The 19343-nt window shown below is 34.7% G+C and overlaps 1 protein-coding gene across 1 annotated transcript; it reads left to right on the forward strand.

Moving 5' to 3' along the window:
* Positions 1-584: 584 nt before the first annotated feature.
* On the forward strand, positions 585-4487 carry LOC113226325 (general odorant-binding protein 66-like). The gene is made up of 5 exons (XM_026458911.1): positions 585-632; positions 1704-1739; positions 3061-3171; positions 3265-3492; positions 4351-4487. The coding sequence occupies exons 1-5, from the start codon at positions 585-587 to the stop codon at positions 4423-4425; spliced, it is 498 nt and encodes a 165-aa protein (XP_026314696.1). The 3' UTR covers positions 4426-4487.
* Positions 4488-19343: the final 14856 nt, after the last annotated feature.

Raw genomic sequence — 19343 nt, forward strand, 5'->3', positions numbered from 1 at the left:
TGCTATGCCCTTGCAGGGTATCATTATAATAAGGACTAATATGTTTATTTTTTAAGATCTTAGTAAACTTTATATGGTGCAATAAATGAAATTGAAATTGTTCCCAAAACAAATAACTAAAGCACTTGAATCGGAAACAACGATGGAGCCACAAACATCCAGATCCGAGACGATATTGAAATTTTTTTTTCTAAATGTTCTCGACCGGAGATCGAGTCTGAAACCCCAGAGTTGGAAACCTACACCATGAAAACCGATGTGCAAACCACTCGATCACGGAGGTCGTCAAAACCTGTCCACCATGTATGACCACTTGCATTACACTAAATACACACTATTAAAAAGAAACTTAACAAAAGATTTCGGAAAAACACTTTTTACGGTTACGTAGGCATTAATTCTAGTGCCATTGTGAAACTGTTTTCATTACGAAGTTTAAGCTTCCACCATTATCATAAATGTTAAATGTGACAATTTTCTATCACTTTGTTACGCTGAATTGACCTTATAAATAAAAAGCATGGCGTATAAAATGCTAGTACAAATTTGTCGGTTGTCTTGTTTGATGTGGAACATCATACAGAATGCTTCGTTTTGTTGTGTTGGTAGCTTTTGGAGTAGCTTCGGTGTTGGTAAGTAGGAGTATCGTTTTATCACTCCAATATTTTCAAAATATTGTTGCACCTTGCATCTTAAGGGTTAGCTGGAAAAAATCCCATTATGGGATAAGCTAGCCTTTTTACAATAACGTTCTATTTCTTTGTTAGAAATTTGTAACTTGTTTGTGTTGTACAATAAAGTTTTACATACATACGTTTCGAATCTTCTGAATCATTTTCGTCAATGGTTCACTAACCAATATTACTAAAATTTTAACAGATACATGATATTTAAATGATTTTAACAAAAACATATATATTACCGGACACATAATTCGAACCACCGCGCATTTCAAAAACTATTACGCAATTTTGAAACTAGTACACTAAACGCTTTTTCCATAAGCCTTTGTTGGAAATTTGGATTCGCAAATCAGGGAGAAAACTTTTTCGTGGGTTTGGGTCTAATTTGTGTGTACCCATGGTATCCGCGACACAGGGTTTCCAGAGTGCGGGGCTATGAATGTGTGTGTTATTATTATTATTGTTTCTTTGATTATAATACTATTTCTGTTTCTACTAGCCCTGATAAAAATCATGTGTTCTGAGTATACAGGTGTGTTTTTGTCAAAATCATTTAAATGGTTTTTTTTTATAAAATCAAGTAACGGGACGAAGAAGTTGTACGCCTGACGGTAAGCAACACGCCTGTCCATAACAGTTGTAGTGCCACTCAGAGTACTCAGTGCTTTAAATCGCAAATATCTGATGGGCGGTGCCACTGCGTCTGTCACCTTGAGATATAAGTTGACAAATCCCATGTGCATGTAATTTCACCAGCACCGTTACCCTTCTAAACCAGAACGCAGTAATGCTACTGCTTGGCGGCAGAAATAGATAAGGTGGCAGTACTTTCCTGGACGAACTCTTTCACAAGGAGCTCTACTGCTGATCCTTGTCATATAACTGTTAGTTTTAGTAGAAGTGATGAATGCAAAAAATGCCCTTGGACACATCGATATTGCGGTAAGGTGGCTGAAAAAGGCGATTTGTGTAACTAAATTATGTTGAAGCCTTGTAATATAAATATTTACTATTTTACAGGCAATTGATAAGGAATGTTTTCAACTTGCGACTCCGGTAAGTTAATATAACAATTTTTTTGCACAATTAAACTTACATTATTGTTTATATTGCTTCCCTTATTACTTACACTATTTACATTACTTGCTATGCATTTTGCACTTTTACTTGATATGTAATACATATTTAAATATCAAGTCATAAGTCAATAATATGTATATGCATACATCTTATTTAGAGTTAGGTATATATATTTGCGTGTGATGCACTTTGGTGGCATGGCTTACTGGGCTGCGATCGCTCACCATATGGTACTGGCAGAAAAGCAGCACTGTTTTTTTCATTTCAGCACAAGCTGCTTATGCTTATAGTATTTGCTTGTTTTTCTCACAGTATTTGGTTTTCTCGCAGTATGTGTTTTATATAAATATGTATAAAATTAATAATGAATGTTCTATGTGCTTTTATGTTATACTCTGTGAAGTGATTGTAAATGTTTTGTTTTTGTTTGTTTTTGTGCTGAATAAACGTGTTATCTATCTATCTAATTATCAAACTAGAATAAACATGTGACTGTTGTTTATGTTTCTTAGATTATAACATAGTTCTATTCTAATCGTATCGATGGCATACGCTATTATGCTTGCCATCGTGGTGGAAAGATTTTTGCCAATCGGCGTAAGGTACTCGCTTATCGTTGACCGCTTGCGCCAGACTTCCTGGAACTTGGAATTTTAATGTGCATCCCATAACATAGAAATATATTAATGTAGATACAGGACATCATGAGTTTTTAACATGAGTTTTTATAAGCTATCACCGTGGCTCTAGTAATTCCGACAACCCAGTGGGCACAGCGGTTTGCACTGTGGGCGTCGAATGCGGAATTCCCGGTAAGACAAATTTTAATTAGCTCTTCTAAGTTGGTACCGATCTGGGTGTTGTGGGTAAATTGGTGTGGTAGTTTTGTCTTATTTTCTTTTTTTTTGTATTCACGATTTCTTGTTTCTCATATCCTGGTTATAAATGCAAATGTTTCTACATATAACGTTTCATATACTATTAGAACCAGTGATCTAAAGAAATAACCCTTATTGGCGTAAGTAAAGTATTTCATAAAACACCCACTGCATGCAGGAATATTTCACATAGTTAAGATTACTTACGAATTAGACATCGGTAACAAAAAAAAAAGTTCAAAAGTTAACCGTTAAAATGCGCTGAAACACTATACCAATACCTCTTTCAATCCCTGTTTAAAATCGTTTGAGCACGATCTGGATGTCCTCATTAGCAAATCGTGAGCACAAAAGAAAACTTAAGCTAGTCAGTTGATGTGCAAGTCAGAAAATAGTTAAGCTAATATCTTTTTGCTCAGCTTGCTGCAAGGTGCTGCAAAACACCGCCTCCAAAACCTTTACAAGACGAATCGCTAAAAGAATGTTTTGAAAAATTTAAAAAGTCACCTGAAACAGCTGCAGAAAACAAAGTAAGTGTGTTTGTTTTTTAATAATCCATTACGCTCTAATAGGGATATGATATGACTGACTAAATATTTTACAAACATTGATTTTTTCTTCAGTGCGAGCTTGAACAATGCATTGCTAAGAAAATAGGTTTTCTTGCTGATGACGGAACTATTGATAAGAAAGCCTTCGAAGCACGACTTGTGGAGAAGTTCAAAGAGCATCCTAAATTAGTTGCGAATATGATAAACAATTGCGTCAATGCTGATGTAAAAGAATATGGGCCTGAAAGTACGTGTGAACTGTTGAAAGTGGATCACTGCTTAAAAGTGCAATATGGGATGGTAAATATTATTTTAGAACAGTAGGTTGATGTATCCATAATTATAATTTTATTCTAGTTAATGATTTTTGTCTGTTGTTATGAACGACTGTTGTTAAAAAAGTTTGTTTTTAAGTCATAAACTACGACCATTTTAATATTTTTATACAAAATTTCACCAAAGCTTACAGGGTTATTATAACCCTTTCACCAAAATATATAAGGTTATTATAAACGTTTCACCAAAATATACAGGGTTATTACAGACATTTCACAAAAAATACGGGGTTATTATAACCCTTTAAATTTTCGTCAAATTCTGTAGGTATATAAATATTAAAATGGTCATAGTTTATGATTTAAAAACAGATGTTTTTAACATCAACAGAAATCGATAATTAGAATATATGTAAAATGCTAACAACCTCGCAGAATTTATACTACTAACGTCACAACAACAACTTTGTTTCATGGCTTGTAATATTCATCAGCTTTCATTTTCGTATAAAAATACGCTCTAAACGATAATAACTATGTGCAGGACGGGGGTGGGAGTCATTGAACTTGCACATTTGAACTTGCCTTACTTCCAAATACAGATCTAAAAAATATCAGATAGTACGACAAACAGTTATTATTGGTAAATTTATTAAGTTTTGTAAAGATACGTGGACATAAAGTTGTTGTTTATGATGTTAGTAACGTAGTCCTGTTAGGTGTTAGTATTATACAAATAACACTGTAAAAAATTAGTAAAGTATTAGTTTAAACAATCTCAGATGAGGGTTTCGTCGGATCCAATGACAGACACTAGCCACTTTTTTACTGCTGGTTATTGCGTCAAAGTTTATTAATTTTTTTTTCTATTGTCTTTTTTCAGTCATGTCCTGACCTTGACGACAAGGGGTCGTGCAGTGAAATCAAAGCCCTCGCAGAAAAATGTGCTGCCGAATAAAATGTTATCGAATATTCATCATACGAAGCGTTACAAAATTATGAATAATATATTTATCTTGCGTGTCTCTTCTGTATAATTTATTCTCAAAAGCATAAAAGTTCCTCTTTTAAAATACCAATTTAATGTCGTTAATTCTTGGAGTTTGAGATCTGGGATATTTTTTAAATTGGTCTTAATATCGAAACGTTACCTATTCCCAATCAAGTTTATACTATAAGTAACGTAATTACATCTGTATCAAAAAATACACAAAATATATAAGTGCAATTGACTTTGTTTCAACCATTAAACAGACAATTCGTGATTATGCAGGAAAAACGTTAGTTGTCTCAGATTTTTTACCACAGTATGACTTTTATACTTTTCCTGGTGAGGAAAGTAATTAAAAGTAACATCACGGTAAAAAACTTGTACAAAGTGGTAAACCTAGGTTTGTACTTATTACATAACACGTTACTGCATTCTTCAGCTTTTGGAAGAACGTTCGTATAAATTCACAATAATTAATGGTTAAACAAACTTACCTGTGATGTTTGACCATAATTATACGAGGTGTTACATCCGGAGAGATTCAGTATTTACTATGTAGTCCACTTCTCAATGTATATATAATAATGTATAAACTCACGTTATCACTCCCCATACAGGTGAAGTGAAAAAGTTTAATTTTTTTTTTACTTTTCTAGCTCTAAAATCATCTGCGATGCCTAGTACATCAAGAAATCGACTACATAGTGAATACTGAATCTGAAGGTTGTAACACCGTAGTATAATAGAGACGAAATGTCATTTAATTTGTTTGAAAACTATTCTGCCAAATCATTACGGTGACAACTGCGTTCTGAAGGGCCAGCCCGAATTCGAAACAATAGACGGGTGTCATCAATTGTTTCACTTCAAATCGACCAGTTTAGTTTGAACTTTTAAAAAGTCGTGCTTCTTAAAAAGCTTTTCTAACAATAAATACAGAATATTTCTGTAATATACGGAGACGTTTACACAGGTCAGTTCTTGACACTGTACTATTTCGCTTTCTAATTTGTGATTTCAGCTGTGCGGGTGGATTGCCCTTACTCTGTCTCTATTTCTGGTTAGATACTCGATGCTTTATACGTATGTATAAAGTGCTTTATACGTATTTATATTACATATCAGACGCCGAGTATAGTCCTGTCAGATCGAAGAAATTTTTGTTTCGTGTTTGATCTTTTTATACAGGCCGTATATTTGAAAGTGGGACATACTTATAGTGTGTTATATTCCTGATTCTGAATCCAAAGATATATATATATAAGAATAAAGAAATGAACTTAACTATCCAAAAAAATTTTTTTTTATCTTCACTGCACGGCACGGCACAGCACGGCACGGCACGGCACGACACGGCACGACACGGCACGGCATGGCACGGCACGAACGGACGAACAAACAAACAAACAAACAAAAATATTTTTTTCTAATTATTTAATTCTAATGAAATTTTTATTGAATTGATATTCAATTCTTTTTTGTGAAATTACTCCACTAGTTTGTTATAATTATTAATACAAAGATCGAACACTCAGAAAAAATTCCTTCGATCCGGTCGGATTCGAACCGACGTCTTCTTGCATACCGTGCCAGACGCTATACCAACTAAGCCACGGAACGAACGACGATGGCGCTACGACTTTTTAGTCGTAGCGCCATCTATTTCACACATTTCTCATAGATGACGCTACGACTAAAAAGTCGTTGAAAAACCAAATACAAAGACACGACTCAAGCACATAGAAAAATTCGTGAGGTCCGTTGGTTAATAATTAATAATTATTTAATTCTAATTTAACATTATTGTAATTCTTTTTTGAATTTTTTAAATTTATTTTTTTTGATACCAAATGACTGAACGATCAAATCGTGCCTGGTAATACTGGGAATACAGGTGGAAATAGATGACATGATAACACTTCGCTAAATAAAATTTTACACATATTTTTTTTAGGATGCGGTGGCTTGTTGTAAAGCTCTGCCAATACCCCCTTTAAAAGGTATACTAATTGATGAATGTTTAGACGAACTAGCGAAATCACCAAAACCAACTTCCGATACAAATGTAAGTGTAATGTATTTTTAAATTGATTCTAAAAAAAAATAATTAGATTGTCAGGTAAATGAAAATTATTTACTTCGGTATTATGGATACTACTACGCTGCTATTTGGTTTTTAACCGACTTCAAAAAAGAAGGATTCTCGACATTTGTGAACCGATTTCAATGATTTTTAGTTGGAAAGGGCGTTTCTCGATATCTTAATAGTGGTCCCATTCGAATTTGTATAAAAATTTCCACCTGTAAGGGTAGCAAATTAGAGGATGAATTCGATTTATTAGGTATTCACCCAGTTTCTGTTAACCGCTGGATGCTACTAGGCTACTATTTGGTTTTTAACCGACTTTAAAAAGAAGGATTCTCGACATTTGTGAACCGATTTCAATGATTTTTAGTTGGATAGGGGGTAAACCGATATCTCAAATTCCTCCTGTAAGGGTAACAACCCGCTTTCACCCGCTTTCTGTTAACCGATTTCAGCAAAACTTGGCAAATAAATTTCGATCTGAAAAAGAAAAAAGTCTGAAAAAATATATTATTGCTGTAAGAATGTTGTATTTCATTACATATTAGTGTAATTGTTATTGTTGTTTTGTTTAATAAGTAAGTAAGTACCTTGTCACTGCTAGGTACTTAATTAATAATTAAGTAGATCTATAGTTCGTTGCTAGTTGTAGATCTATAACCCGCCGCATTACAACAAAATCTAAAATGTTTTTATTGCAAAAATGTGTTTAAAAATGGTCAAACTTTAATACTACACGAAGACACCTAGCGATTGGGCATAATAAACAACGGAATTACGCAAATGCCTGCTTGACATTCTGCACTTTCGTGGCTAACTTTTGAGCTAAACAATCCTTTTGTGATTTGTGTCTGTGCTTACAGATTTATAGAGCCTTAAAATACGCATCTTTTGAGTATAAATACATGGGTATTAAAAATATAACAATGTTAAAAAATGAGGTCGAAAAGTTTGATTGCCTCTCTCGTAAAAAAGTGCAATTTGTCATGCGGCCGTTTAGCATTTAAGCGACGAATTGAGAGCATGCTCGTCAACAAACTATTTGAAATCTGGCGGGAGATAAACTTCTATAAAGTATATACTTTTTGAAAAATAAATATATAAATAAATGAAAAGATGTAATCCCACAAACTTTTGAGGTTGGGTGCTTTTAATAATTGTTATAAATACGAGTACGTATTGAATACATAATAGAATTAATTTGAAATTTGTTTTGACATTATATTGATTTATTAGTTGACATTGTAATGTATAATTTAATATTTCATAAATTAAGATTAGATTGGACATACATTTTCGTATGCCTCTGTAAGAGGTGCATCATAGCTGTGCGAAATAAGACTGTACACCCTATTATATTATGACCTATGATGTCGAATAAATATATTGATTGAGTGATTGATTGATATTTTTGTCAAATAAAATTGGTTTTTTTTTCTTTAGTACGAGCTCGAACGTTGTATTAGCAATAAAATGGGTTACGTGGCTGACGATGGGACAATTATAAAGAATGCCATAGAACCAATAATTGTTGAGGCCTTCGAAGAGCGACCTGAACTAGTTGAGAAAATCAAAAAGAATTGCATCAACGCTGATATTGCAAATTTGGGTTTGAACATTTCTGTGAACTGAAGAAATTCAATCAATGCGTACTTGTACAATATGCATTGGTAAATATTATTTTAAAATTGACGATTCTCACTTTCTTTCTCCATATTTGTGCGTTCCAGTTATCAATCATTTTTATTGGTGTCAAAATGAAAATGGAACTAAAACTATTTGTTTGGATTTAAATCGCGTGTTTCAAATAAACAAACCAATATTGGTGCTTGGCATCAGCTACATCTATATGATGTTATTTGTCCAATATAAAAGAGGCCGCACTAGCAGTTAAGCTCATAATTTCTTTCATCCTGTAACTAGGTGTTACAATTCATAGATCTCAAGACCTGATAAGGTAAAATGACAGGTCTTCGGTCGACTTTTGATGGATATGGTGGTATAAGTTTAACTCCGAAAAAAATAGGTTTCTTTTCAATTTTTAAACCATCGTGTAAGTGTAACACTTAGGTACTCAAGATTAATAAAGAAAACATTTTACACACACATTTATGTTTTAATTTCATTGTATTCTTCCAGTTATGCCCTGAATTTGACAACCGAGGGCTTTGCAGTGAAATCAAAAACGTCGCAGAAAAATGTTCTACTGAATAAAATGTTAAGGAAACTTCATTAAATGGTTTATTAATAAATTTGAAATAATATATTGTACATTTGGTGTTTTAATTTTTGTATATTTTATTATCCAATAGATTAAACTTCCTACTAACATTACAAAATGGGAATAAATACGTTCGAACAATTTAATTAATATGTCCGCACTTACCTATTATTCAGTCAATCAGACTTTGTTTTATGTTCACAATAATTGTGTTGTTGCTAAGTGTCGAATTCTATTAAAATGTTGTCCTATGAGTCGATACTATTTCACCTCGAATTTAAACTTTTCCCGTGCTAATACGGTTCATTTTGCTTTGGTCGATAACTGGCTTTATTTCAGAATTTATTTAATTACAAACGAAATTGAGGCCATTTGAAAAATGTAGGATATCGTGTATCGTGCTCTATTTAGTTCAGTTGATGTTAAAAAGTCATTCATATATGTATGGTACCTATTGAATACAGCTGCTTTCTTGTAAAATTTCGATGTAAGTTTATGTTTTTTTTCTATCGTGAAAATATTTACGAATCGTGTTTTCACAGCGTACTGTTTATATCCTCAATTTTAAAAGTGACTCATTCAACACTTTCACTGTTGTACGGAATCAACCAAAGCCATTTGAGATTTTTTAGAATCTTAAGGGAATAGCATTCTTGATTGTGCGCATTATAAACTACGAAAAAAGCGCTTAGTAAGCTTTAAATAAATATTGACCAAGTATGAAGCCAGTTTCCTACCACCCGTGTTTACACAAGAAGAGAAGACAGCCGCCCGAGCGCGTCCCTGTCTGGGATACGTATGTTCAATTTAATACAATCTCATGAACTTGTCTTGACCTACTCTTGTTGAATGATAACACCTATTGGCGTCTTTTCTTCTGGTTTTTTTTTTATTAATTATGTTGTATCCACTATCCAACACAAAAGTTACTGCAGAAATAGCTATTTCGACTGCCGCAACAAACAGTATCGAAACTGCAAAATCTAATTTTTTTTATTACATCAATTGTTAGCGTATATGATATACTATTAGAAAATTACACAGTTTGATCAAAAATAATCATATTAAGGGAAGTTTTAAATTGAACACTATCGGTACTTCACACTATGAGCGACAAACATTATCGAATAAGGTACAATGGATACTGTTCTAAAGCGACGGTGTGCGCCCACAGTTCGTAACTGACCGAATCGTCAGTATTTACCGCGATGCGATGTGAGAGAGTGAGGGCATGTCCCTTTCGTTTATTTTTATCTTGTTTTAGTCACTTATTTTTTGTTTTGTTCTTTGTTTTTTTAAATCGGAGTTTAAAAATGAATAGCAGAGGTAGATGTGTGATTAATTTCGTTATAAAACATAAACAACAACGTCACGGTGAAACCACGTCTAACGAAAAAATTATAATTAACTCGGTAAGTATTTACAATTTTGTTATATCCCTTCATAATATAAAAAAGTAAATGATCTAAAATAACACTTATGTAACTAGTTCTTAAACATTTAAAAAAAAAATTAGTTTTTTGTGTCGTTTTTTCTTATCTAAGTGACCTGATCAGACAAGAAAAACTATCGAAAAGGGGAGATTCGGTAGTGTGCTAGATGGAAGTTGTAACTGGCACTTTCGATAGTATATGTGTTTATTTCTAGTCTTAGAGCTATCGAATCTACCACTTTCCACTTTAGTTTTCTATGGAAAACATCTATCGAGTCTACCTACTACAATGTTGTTCTAAGCTAGATACTTCGCACATTGGCAGATTCGATTTTTTAAATGTTTAACTCTGAGTGTAAAATAGGGTGGTTTGCATTAATATTAGACATAACTGGTTGACGACTTTATCATCTCAGTCAGCTGTGAACATGGGACCTGTAAAGAGCCTGAAACCTTTGTTTGTTTTAAAAAATAAATATGCACGATTTATTCTGATTTCCTAATAATATTATATATAGCATGAAACTATAAATATTTATTTTAGAATCTCCTATGCGTGACAACAATTATATACACAAATATATAACAATAATTATATAACAATTATATATATACAAAGAATTCAAATTTCTAAATGATATTTACGATGATGTCTTTTCCGGTTGGTCTACAGAGGGTGACAAGTTATGTGATGGTCTGATAAATGATTTCCGCAGCGTTTAGTAGCTTATTACTTTGACCTACCACCTCTCAACAGAGGCCGTGGGTTCGAATCCGGACGCGCATTTGCGTGTTTTTAAGAATTTATGTGCGAAATTTCATTCGAAATTTACCGTGAGCCGGTTTAAGGAAAAACATCGTAACGAAACCTGCACGTCGAAGAATGTTCACAAAACTCGGAAAACGCGTGAAGTCTCCAACCGCATTGGTCTATGGTCTGAACCTTGAAATATGGCTATGGTCTAAATCTTTGCCTGAGAGAAAACTCATGCCCAACAGTGGGTCGTATAAAAATGTTGATGATGATGACGAAGCCCTACTGAAGAGCAGGTGTTGACTTATATATATAACAAGCATATTTCAAACAAGGAAACCGCACGAAAATGTAAAGAACAAGTTATGAAAGATTTACATGATGGTAATTAAAACTGCATCAAAAATAGTCTACGCAACACACGATTTCCAAAAATTTCTCAACTGCCTTTCCGGTGAAAATCTCTCTTTTATTTTAAAAGCACGTTGTCACTGATACATTTTACTATTTGCGATACTGAGGTTAGAGGACCACACAATATTGGCAAACTTGAGCAAACGACGCAAACTACCAACCGGTAGCTGTTTATTAGATTTTGTTGAATAAAACATAAGTAATGATGCAGTAGAGAACGAATTTTGGTACGACAATGCACTAGGCAAAATAGCAATAGTGATATACAGCCTTTACGTGTATGCCAGTGATAAATATAACATCGACATCATACAAAGATTTCGTGTTCATACACGGGTTTTAGTGATATTTATATAGTTTTCATAATGTAAAAGGTTCTTGACAAATTAATTTTATGTAATAAATATCTTATTGCAAAATTAAACTATTTTTTTCGAATCTAAATCGCGTATATTTATTTTTTTAACCAAACCAACGTTTCGGGTCCTTTACAGGTCCTGAGCATGACGTCAGTCGTGATAATGGGACATGTAAAGAGCCCGAACCGTTGGTTTGTTTGAAAAAACTACAGGCGATTTGGATCCGAAAAAAAATAGTTTCATTTCCTAAGCGTAACAATCGCGAAAACCTAAGAACTAATAAAACACTTTATTATTTCACTAACAAGTAAGTAACAATTAGCAGCAGTCATTGAGTATATAACCAGAAATAGAGACGAAATGTCATTTAATTTGTTTGAAAACTATTCTGTCATATCATTACTGTGACAACTGCGCTCCGGTAGGCTAGCCCGAGTTCGAAACAATTGACGGGTGTCGTCAATGGGTGTAGTCAACTGTTTCATTTCAAATCGACCAGTTAACTTGAGCTTTGCTATAATGGACAAAAATTACATATTTAATCATTGACTTACAAATAAATGGACGACGGGTCTAATACAAAAACCACGAAAAAAATGTCCCAAGTCAACCTAATCGAAATTTAAATTGTAATGTCATCGCAGTATCGCGCTGTCAGTCGAACAAATTAAGACTAAAGCGGAGTTTGGCGCTCTGTATACGATTTTAGCGCCTTACAAGTGCGGACACTTTTTAACGTGGACCCGACGTCCATGTAATTGTAAGTCAATGTATTTAATATTTAATATTTATTAACCGATGAAAGGTTTGTTTGTAATTATATGTTTTGCTGTTTTTCCCACACCACCGAATAGAACAGCGCGGCATTGTCAGAGATATTATCTGTATTATAATAAATACAGAATGTTTTTTGGAAAACACGGAGACGTACACACAGGTCAGTAGTTGGCCTGTCTATATTTCAGTGCAAACAAGAGTTGATATTTATAAGACCTGTATCGCTAATGTGTTACCAGGAATATATAGCCCTTATTTCGTCTCTATTTCTGGTTATATACTCGATGGCAGCAGTAGAGCTCCTTGTGAAAGAGTTACCTTTACTATTTGTGCCGCCAAGTGGTAATGTGAGTATTATTGCATTCCGGTTTTGAAGGGTAAGGGTTCTGGTGAAATTACAGGTAAATAAAAATTGTCAAATTATGTCTAAAGGTGACAGGCGCAGTAGCAGTGGCCCTCAGATATTTGCGGTTTAGTAAATAAAATAATTTATTTGCCGACTGGCACTGCAACTGGTATGGAGGCGAGTAGCTTACCATCAGGAGCAGAACTGGTTCGTCTTGTCACTTGATATTATATATAAAAAAATAACAAGACTGAAACTTTTCATGTTACTTAATTTTTCGATTTTATGTTACAAAGTAAAAAACAAATATTTACATCAAAAGACTCAAAGAATTCATGCTACAGTACAAAAGTTCATTTAAGATATTAAAGTTAAAGTTTATTTAATTTGTCTATGTTACTCCTAATGAATTCCATACAAAAAATTGATTTATTTCATAATTATTAAATATACGTTAGTAAATTATACAAAAAAGGGTTTGGTTTTGGTATCCTCTTCCCTTTCAGACCGTAAATTACTTGGTAAAGATAATCGAAAGCGTTAAGCTTTTATTAATTTTATAAAAGCTTTCAATGAAAAGTGCCGAAACTGGTAGTTTCAGTATTTATTCAAATCTTACAAGCTCTGAATACTAATGAATCTACGACTTTCGGTTAATTTCTAGCAATACTATTTTACCTACGAAATTATTAAACAAAACAAAGCCCCTAATGAGTCCACCCTTGAACCAGTTGTGACATTCCGTTTGAACCACAGACCAAATAAATGTGGTTTTACTTTTACAACGAGTGGTGAAAGATGTCAACCTCGTCTGTATTAATGTTATTGAAAGTTTTCATGTATCTCATGCGGTAAAGTGGATAAAAATGGCGCACATTAGTACGAGATACAGGAACCGAAAATATACTTTGCGCTGGGTAATGCGGAAGCTTTCTAGGCATCGCCAAATTAAATTAAGACATTATTCGGGGCGTGTCGAGCTGGCTAAGTAAAACCTTATAGAGGAAAGGTTTAAAATTTTGTTTGCTTTTCCATGACTTGTTGACTATACTATCTATATGAGCATTGTTGCCTATCAGAATACCCAAATGTTGCACTTCTGTCGACTCTCTAAAGGCTTAGTTATCCAGATAGCTTAATTTTGGTTACATTTAATAATTCTTTGCGACATGCGCCATGCGCCATTGCGCCACAGCCGTCTAATCAGCCTGCAGAAACTTAACGTCCTCAAATTTTTTTATTTCTTTCTATATTTTAAGGTCATCAGCATATTATACTAAATATTCGCAGTTACGTACACAGTCAGTAATGACTTTAATAAATTACTAGCACACAAGCCACAGAACGAATCGGCGGACCTTACAATCTTTTCTATGTGCTTGTTGCAGATCTTTGCTTTTAGTTTTTAAGGACTTTTTGCCATAGCGCCATCTGTAAGAAACCTATGAAAGTTTTTCTTCGTTCAACCAGGTACCATTACATGACACATACGTATTCTTTGTTCTTTTAGGTTTCGATTTCTACTGAGAGACATTTGCGTCACGCGCATTACGTTGAAGAACACAGTAGTTAGTAGCAGCAGAGCTCTTTGTGAAACAGTTTGTCTAGGAAAATACTGTTTAAAGGTTTCAGTTTAAAGAGTAATTAAAAGCACATGGGACTTTTCAGGGTGACAAACGCAATTCTCCCATTGTGTCCCCTCTGAGTAGCACAGCAACAGTTTTGGACAAGTGTGTCGCTTACCGCCACGTGCACTTCTCATTCCGTTACCAGGTATAAAAAAAATGTAGACGTAAGTAGTGCATTTGACATTTCAATATAGTACGAGAATATTTTTTTCAAATTATGCTTTGCAACCTGTAGGTACCACTATAATAATAATTTGACAACCTTAAGCTGGTTACTCATTAGCGTGCTGTAACTGCAACGTATATTTGTCACGTCACGAGGTTCTAAATGTGTACGCGTGAAACAGTCTTCACTCGCTAGAGTAAGTACTTGGTTATCGTCGGCTCTCAGCTCGCTGCAAGCTACACTATGATTTCACAGCTCACTAGTGAGTGTCGGGCTTTACGCTCCGAGGAAATGTTCTAACATTGACGTTATTATACTAAGTTTTCAATTACATTGTTATTACGGAAAATGTTCAGGTAAAATATGATAACTCACCGAAAAAAATTGTCAAATAATTGTTCATGTCACCAGTAGTTTTAGTACTATTGTCAATGTTACGATTACACGTTTTTTCTGTTTATATTGAAGAAGTTTAATCATCCATCATTATTATAAACGTTGAATATATGACAATTTTCTCTCAATTAGTCACGCTCAATTGACCTAATGTGGTCGTTATGTATAAAAAAGCTAGTGCGAATTTGTCGATTGTATTTGTTTGATGTGGAACGTCATACAGAATGTGTCGTATCATTGTGTTAGTAGCCTTTGGAATAGCTTCGGTGTTGGTAAGTCGAAGTGTCATTACATCGTATAAAATTATATAATATCATATAAAATTTTGCATGTCAGAAATGGCGCAACACGCTTGTACAAGTATTATGCACTTTTACCATCACCAATACCGTGTTTGCTTGCAAATAGACCATTTTCATTTCATAAAGAAAAATTCGTCTGTGCTTTAGGGTCCCAAGTACTATGCTAATTTTAAATAATCTAAATTGAGTGTCGACGAGTGTCAATGGCAGGATTATGTAACTTTAGTATTCTGCTAAAAGTTAAGAGTCGTAGTGACTTGTCTGACGAAAGAAACTCAGTCTTTTAAGGCCTTTTAAAATAACCTCGACTAATTTTTAACGCCTCACGACTAGTCTAGTCTTTTAACCATCAAGTCTTGAGTCATAAGACTAAAACTGAAGACTAATTCGAGTCGAAGTCTTTTAACCCTAGGAAGCTTAAAAGACTTATAGGACTAAAACGACTAAAAAGACTAAAAAGACTAAAAAGACTAAAAAGACTAAAACGACTAAAACGACTAAAACGACTAAAACGACTAAAACGACTGGCGCCTCATGGCATCGAGAGTCGCGAGTCATGAGCTACGGCTCATACGTGGCGTGATTTTATTTCTACCCACAAGGTATTTATTTTACGATTTTTATTATAAGTAAATAAACGTGATTATTAACTACTTACGTCATTTTTATTTATAAACTTCGGGTTTAATAAGACAAAAAAAAGAGGTACAAGTCCTTTGCAAACAACTCGACTCGTTTAAGTCTTTCAAGTAGTTCAAGTCGTTTAAGTATTTTGAGTCTTTTAGTATAACGACTGAGTCTTATTAACAAAAACTCGAACCCCCAGTTTTAATTTTAGAGCCGAGTCCTGTAAAATGGAGTCGAGTCGTTATAAAACGCCTTAAAAGACTGAGTTTCTTTCGTGTCTCGGCTAGCCACAAGCCATGGAGCTGCCATTTAACTGCCATTGCAATTTTTTTTAGTATTCTGCTCTTCAATGGCGTGTCGACGGCGTAGTATACTGACATTGAATATGTTTAATAGGAAGGCTGAATTGTAATTTAGTCATTTCTATTGTGGTTCTAGTAAGGTAATATAGATTGTTTGTGATTGAATGAGAGAATGCCATCACTGCCATTCCATTGACACTCTATTCAGAACCAACTGCCATTTAACTCGATTTTAGGAGAATAACAAAATATTGTCATAGTTGCAAAATAATCTAAGTGATGTCTCAATGAAATTACAACGATCAGTGGCTTCAAGAAAATTAGCAGAATGGAGCTTCAGTTGAAGACCAAAATAAAGCAGGTTCTCTGTAATACTTAAAGGCGACTAACCCGCTGCACCGCGCCCTGCGACTGTAGGGTATGGCACACTGCGCTCCGCATTACCGCGCAGATTTTAAAGCATAAGAACGTGTTCAATTTTCTACTATGGATCTCGAAGTCTATAAATTTATGTTTGCTATTAAAAATCGACCAAATTTATCTTCATATTTTCTTAAATCTTTGTAATGAAGTTAAAATTATCCATTCTGTGAACAACAAAAACATCGAGGCTGTGCGCCTTATGATCAAAACAGACAGGCATGTGACATACCATGAGATTCGGGCATTTTTAGGCATGGAGATGAGTCAAATACAATCAATACTACACAAACATTTGGGTGTGAAAAAGCTGTGCTCTTAGTGGATCCCCAACATTTTAACTGAGACTCAAAAAACGGATCGAGTCACTTGGTGTAATGCCATGCTTACCAGATTCAACGGGCGTCAAATTTGGTGTGGGACATAGCAACAGGTGACGAAACATGTATTTATAGTTACTATCCCAAAACAAAATAGCAATCGAGCGTATGGGTCTTTCGAGATGAGCCGAAACCAACCAAAGTGGCGCGCGTGCAAAGTGCCTCTAAACAGATGCTTGCTTCTTTTTGTAATACAACTGGACACGTGGCTACTGTTGCTTTGAAGAATCGTTGTACCGTGAATAGTGATTGGTACACGACCATTTGTTTGCCGGAAGTTATTGACAAACTCCGTAAAAATAACCGTAAACGCCATATTATTTTTCTCACACGGCCAGATAGACAAATGAATTTTTGCAGGTGAACAACGTTGACCTTATGAGTCATCCCGCGTATAGTCCCGACCTGGCACCTAGTGACTTTTATTTATTTCCAAAAATTAAGAACCAGTTACGCGGTCAACGATTTTTATCACCTGAAGAGGCTGTCGGAGAGTATGAAAAATATTTTTCAGAGATTGTCACGGAGGAGTGGCATAAATGTTTTCAAAATTGGTCCATTCGTATGAAAAAGTGTATTAACGCTAACGGAGAATATTTTGAGAAACAATAAATTAATTTCTGACCATTCATGGTATTTTTTTCTTATTCATTCCGGAAACTTATGGTGCGTGCATTATTTTCTGAACTTTGACAAAAATGCGTGTCAATAGATTGGTATTATGTGTTACAAACTGATTTATAAATTAACGCTTGCTAGTATAGGTAAATGGCGCTAATCCTAAATAAAATAAAGGAATTATCGGTAGTATCCATAAAAATCCGTACAAGAAGCGACATCTAGTTGATTTGTTCGTTAACTCTAAACATTTGAGTAGATTCGGTAAATTACAACTCGTCGAAAATTGATTACAAAAATAGCTATCTTGTACTTGTAGCGACATATCTATTTATATACTAAATATCCAACTACGTTATCTTGTATCGCGATTAACAGTCCTCTTGACTTATAGGCCCATGATTATAGTCACATCGATTACGCATTAGCCATGTTCATTGTTAAAGCTGTTTACGTACTCTTCACTTCTTTTTCCCTGATTGACTATACAAAATGATGTAAGATTTAATGTTTGCAGGCAACCAAGGAAGAGTGTTTTCAACTTGCAAACCCGGTAAGCTACAGCCGCAACTCTTTCTTTATTTATTTTTTAATAATAATAATAATAATAATCATTTATTTCGGAACTGGGTCCATAGATTGTTAGTTAAAATTACAAAATGCTTAATTCTAAGGGTTAGTTACACAATACAAAAATACAAAAAACAAAATAAAAAGAAACAAAATAAAACTATGCGACTGATGATATGCTATGAAGTCGCATCCAGTGTGCGAACATCGGCGAGTCCCAGCGTGCAGACAACGCGCTCAGGATGCGGTTGGGGCTGCCGCGCAAGCGGCTTAGCATCGAAGCACACCTCTTGCGCATAATGGCTGCAAACCCGTCTGTATGCGACTCCGCAAACATCCCCGAGGCGCTACAATAGCGTGGCAGCCCCAGCAACACCCGGAACGCGTTGTTGTATTGCACGCGCAGGCCGTTGTATGTCCTCTGCGTATAGTTGACCTACAGACTGCACGTGTAAAAGGACTGACAATAATATTTAAACAGTGTAATCTTTACTTGTCTCGTACAGCGTGCAAACCTGCGGGCCAACATGTTACGACGAACAGCCAACGACCTACGCTCCCTCTCGATGTCGCTATTGTCAGATAGGTCATCCGTGACCCAGTGACCCAAGTACATAAATTTCGAAACTATTTTTAAAGGAGCGCCGCAAAGTGTTAGATTAGGTATAATATTGTAACACTTAGTACCTGTATTAATTAAATTTTTATTTAATTTATATTCAATTATTTTTTTGTGAAATTACTCCACTAGTTTGTACTTAGTACCTGCCTTAAATGCCATCAGCTCGCTCTTCGAAACATTGTACCTGAGTCCATGGGCCACAGCGTATGACTCACAAATTTGCAACATAGACATAAGTGCTCTAATCGATGGACTGAGCAGCACCATATCGTCAGCGTAACTTATATTATTAACACACATTCCGTCAATATGACATCCGACCATAGTGCGGCTCGGCTCATCGATGAGTCTATTCATATATAGATTGAAAAGTTTGGGCGAACTCAGCCCCCCCTGCCTCACCCCGCATTCCAATCCATAACAGTCCGAAGTAGCACTTCCCCATCTGATATAGTTGCTTAGGTT

This window comes from Hyposmocoma kahamanoa, unplaced genomic scaffold, assembly GCF_003589595.1.
Source record: "Hyposmocoma kahamanoa isolate Upper Pololo Valley unplaced genomic scaffold, ASM358959v1 190, whole genome shotgun sequence".
Lineage (NCBI taxonomy): Eukaryota > Metazoa > Arthropoda > Insecta > Lepidoptera > Cosmopterigidae > Hyposmocoma > Hyposmocoma kahamanoa.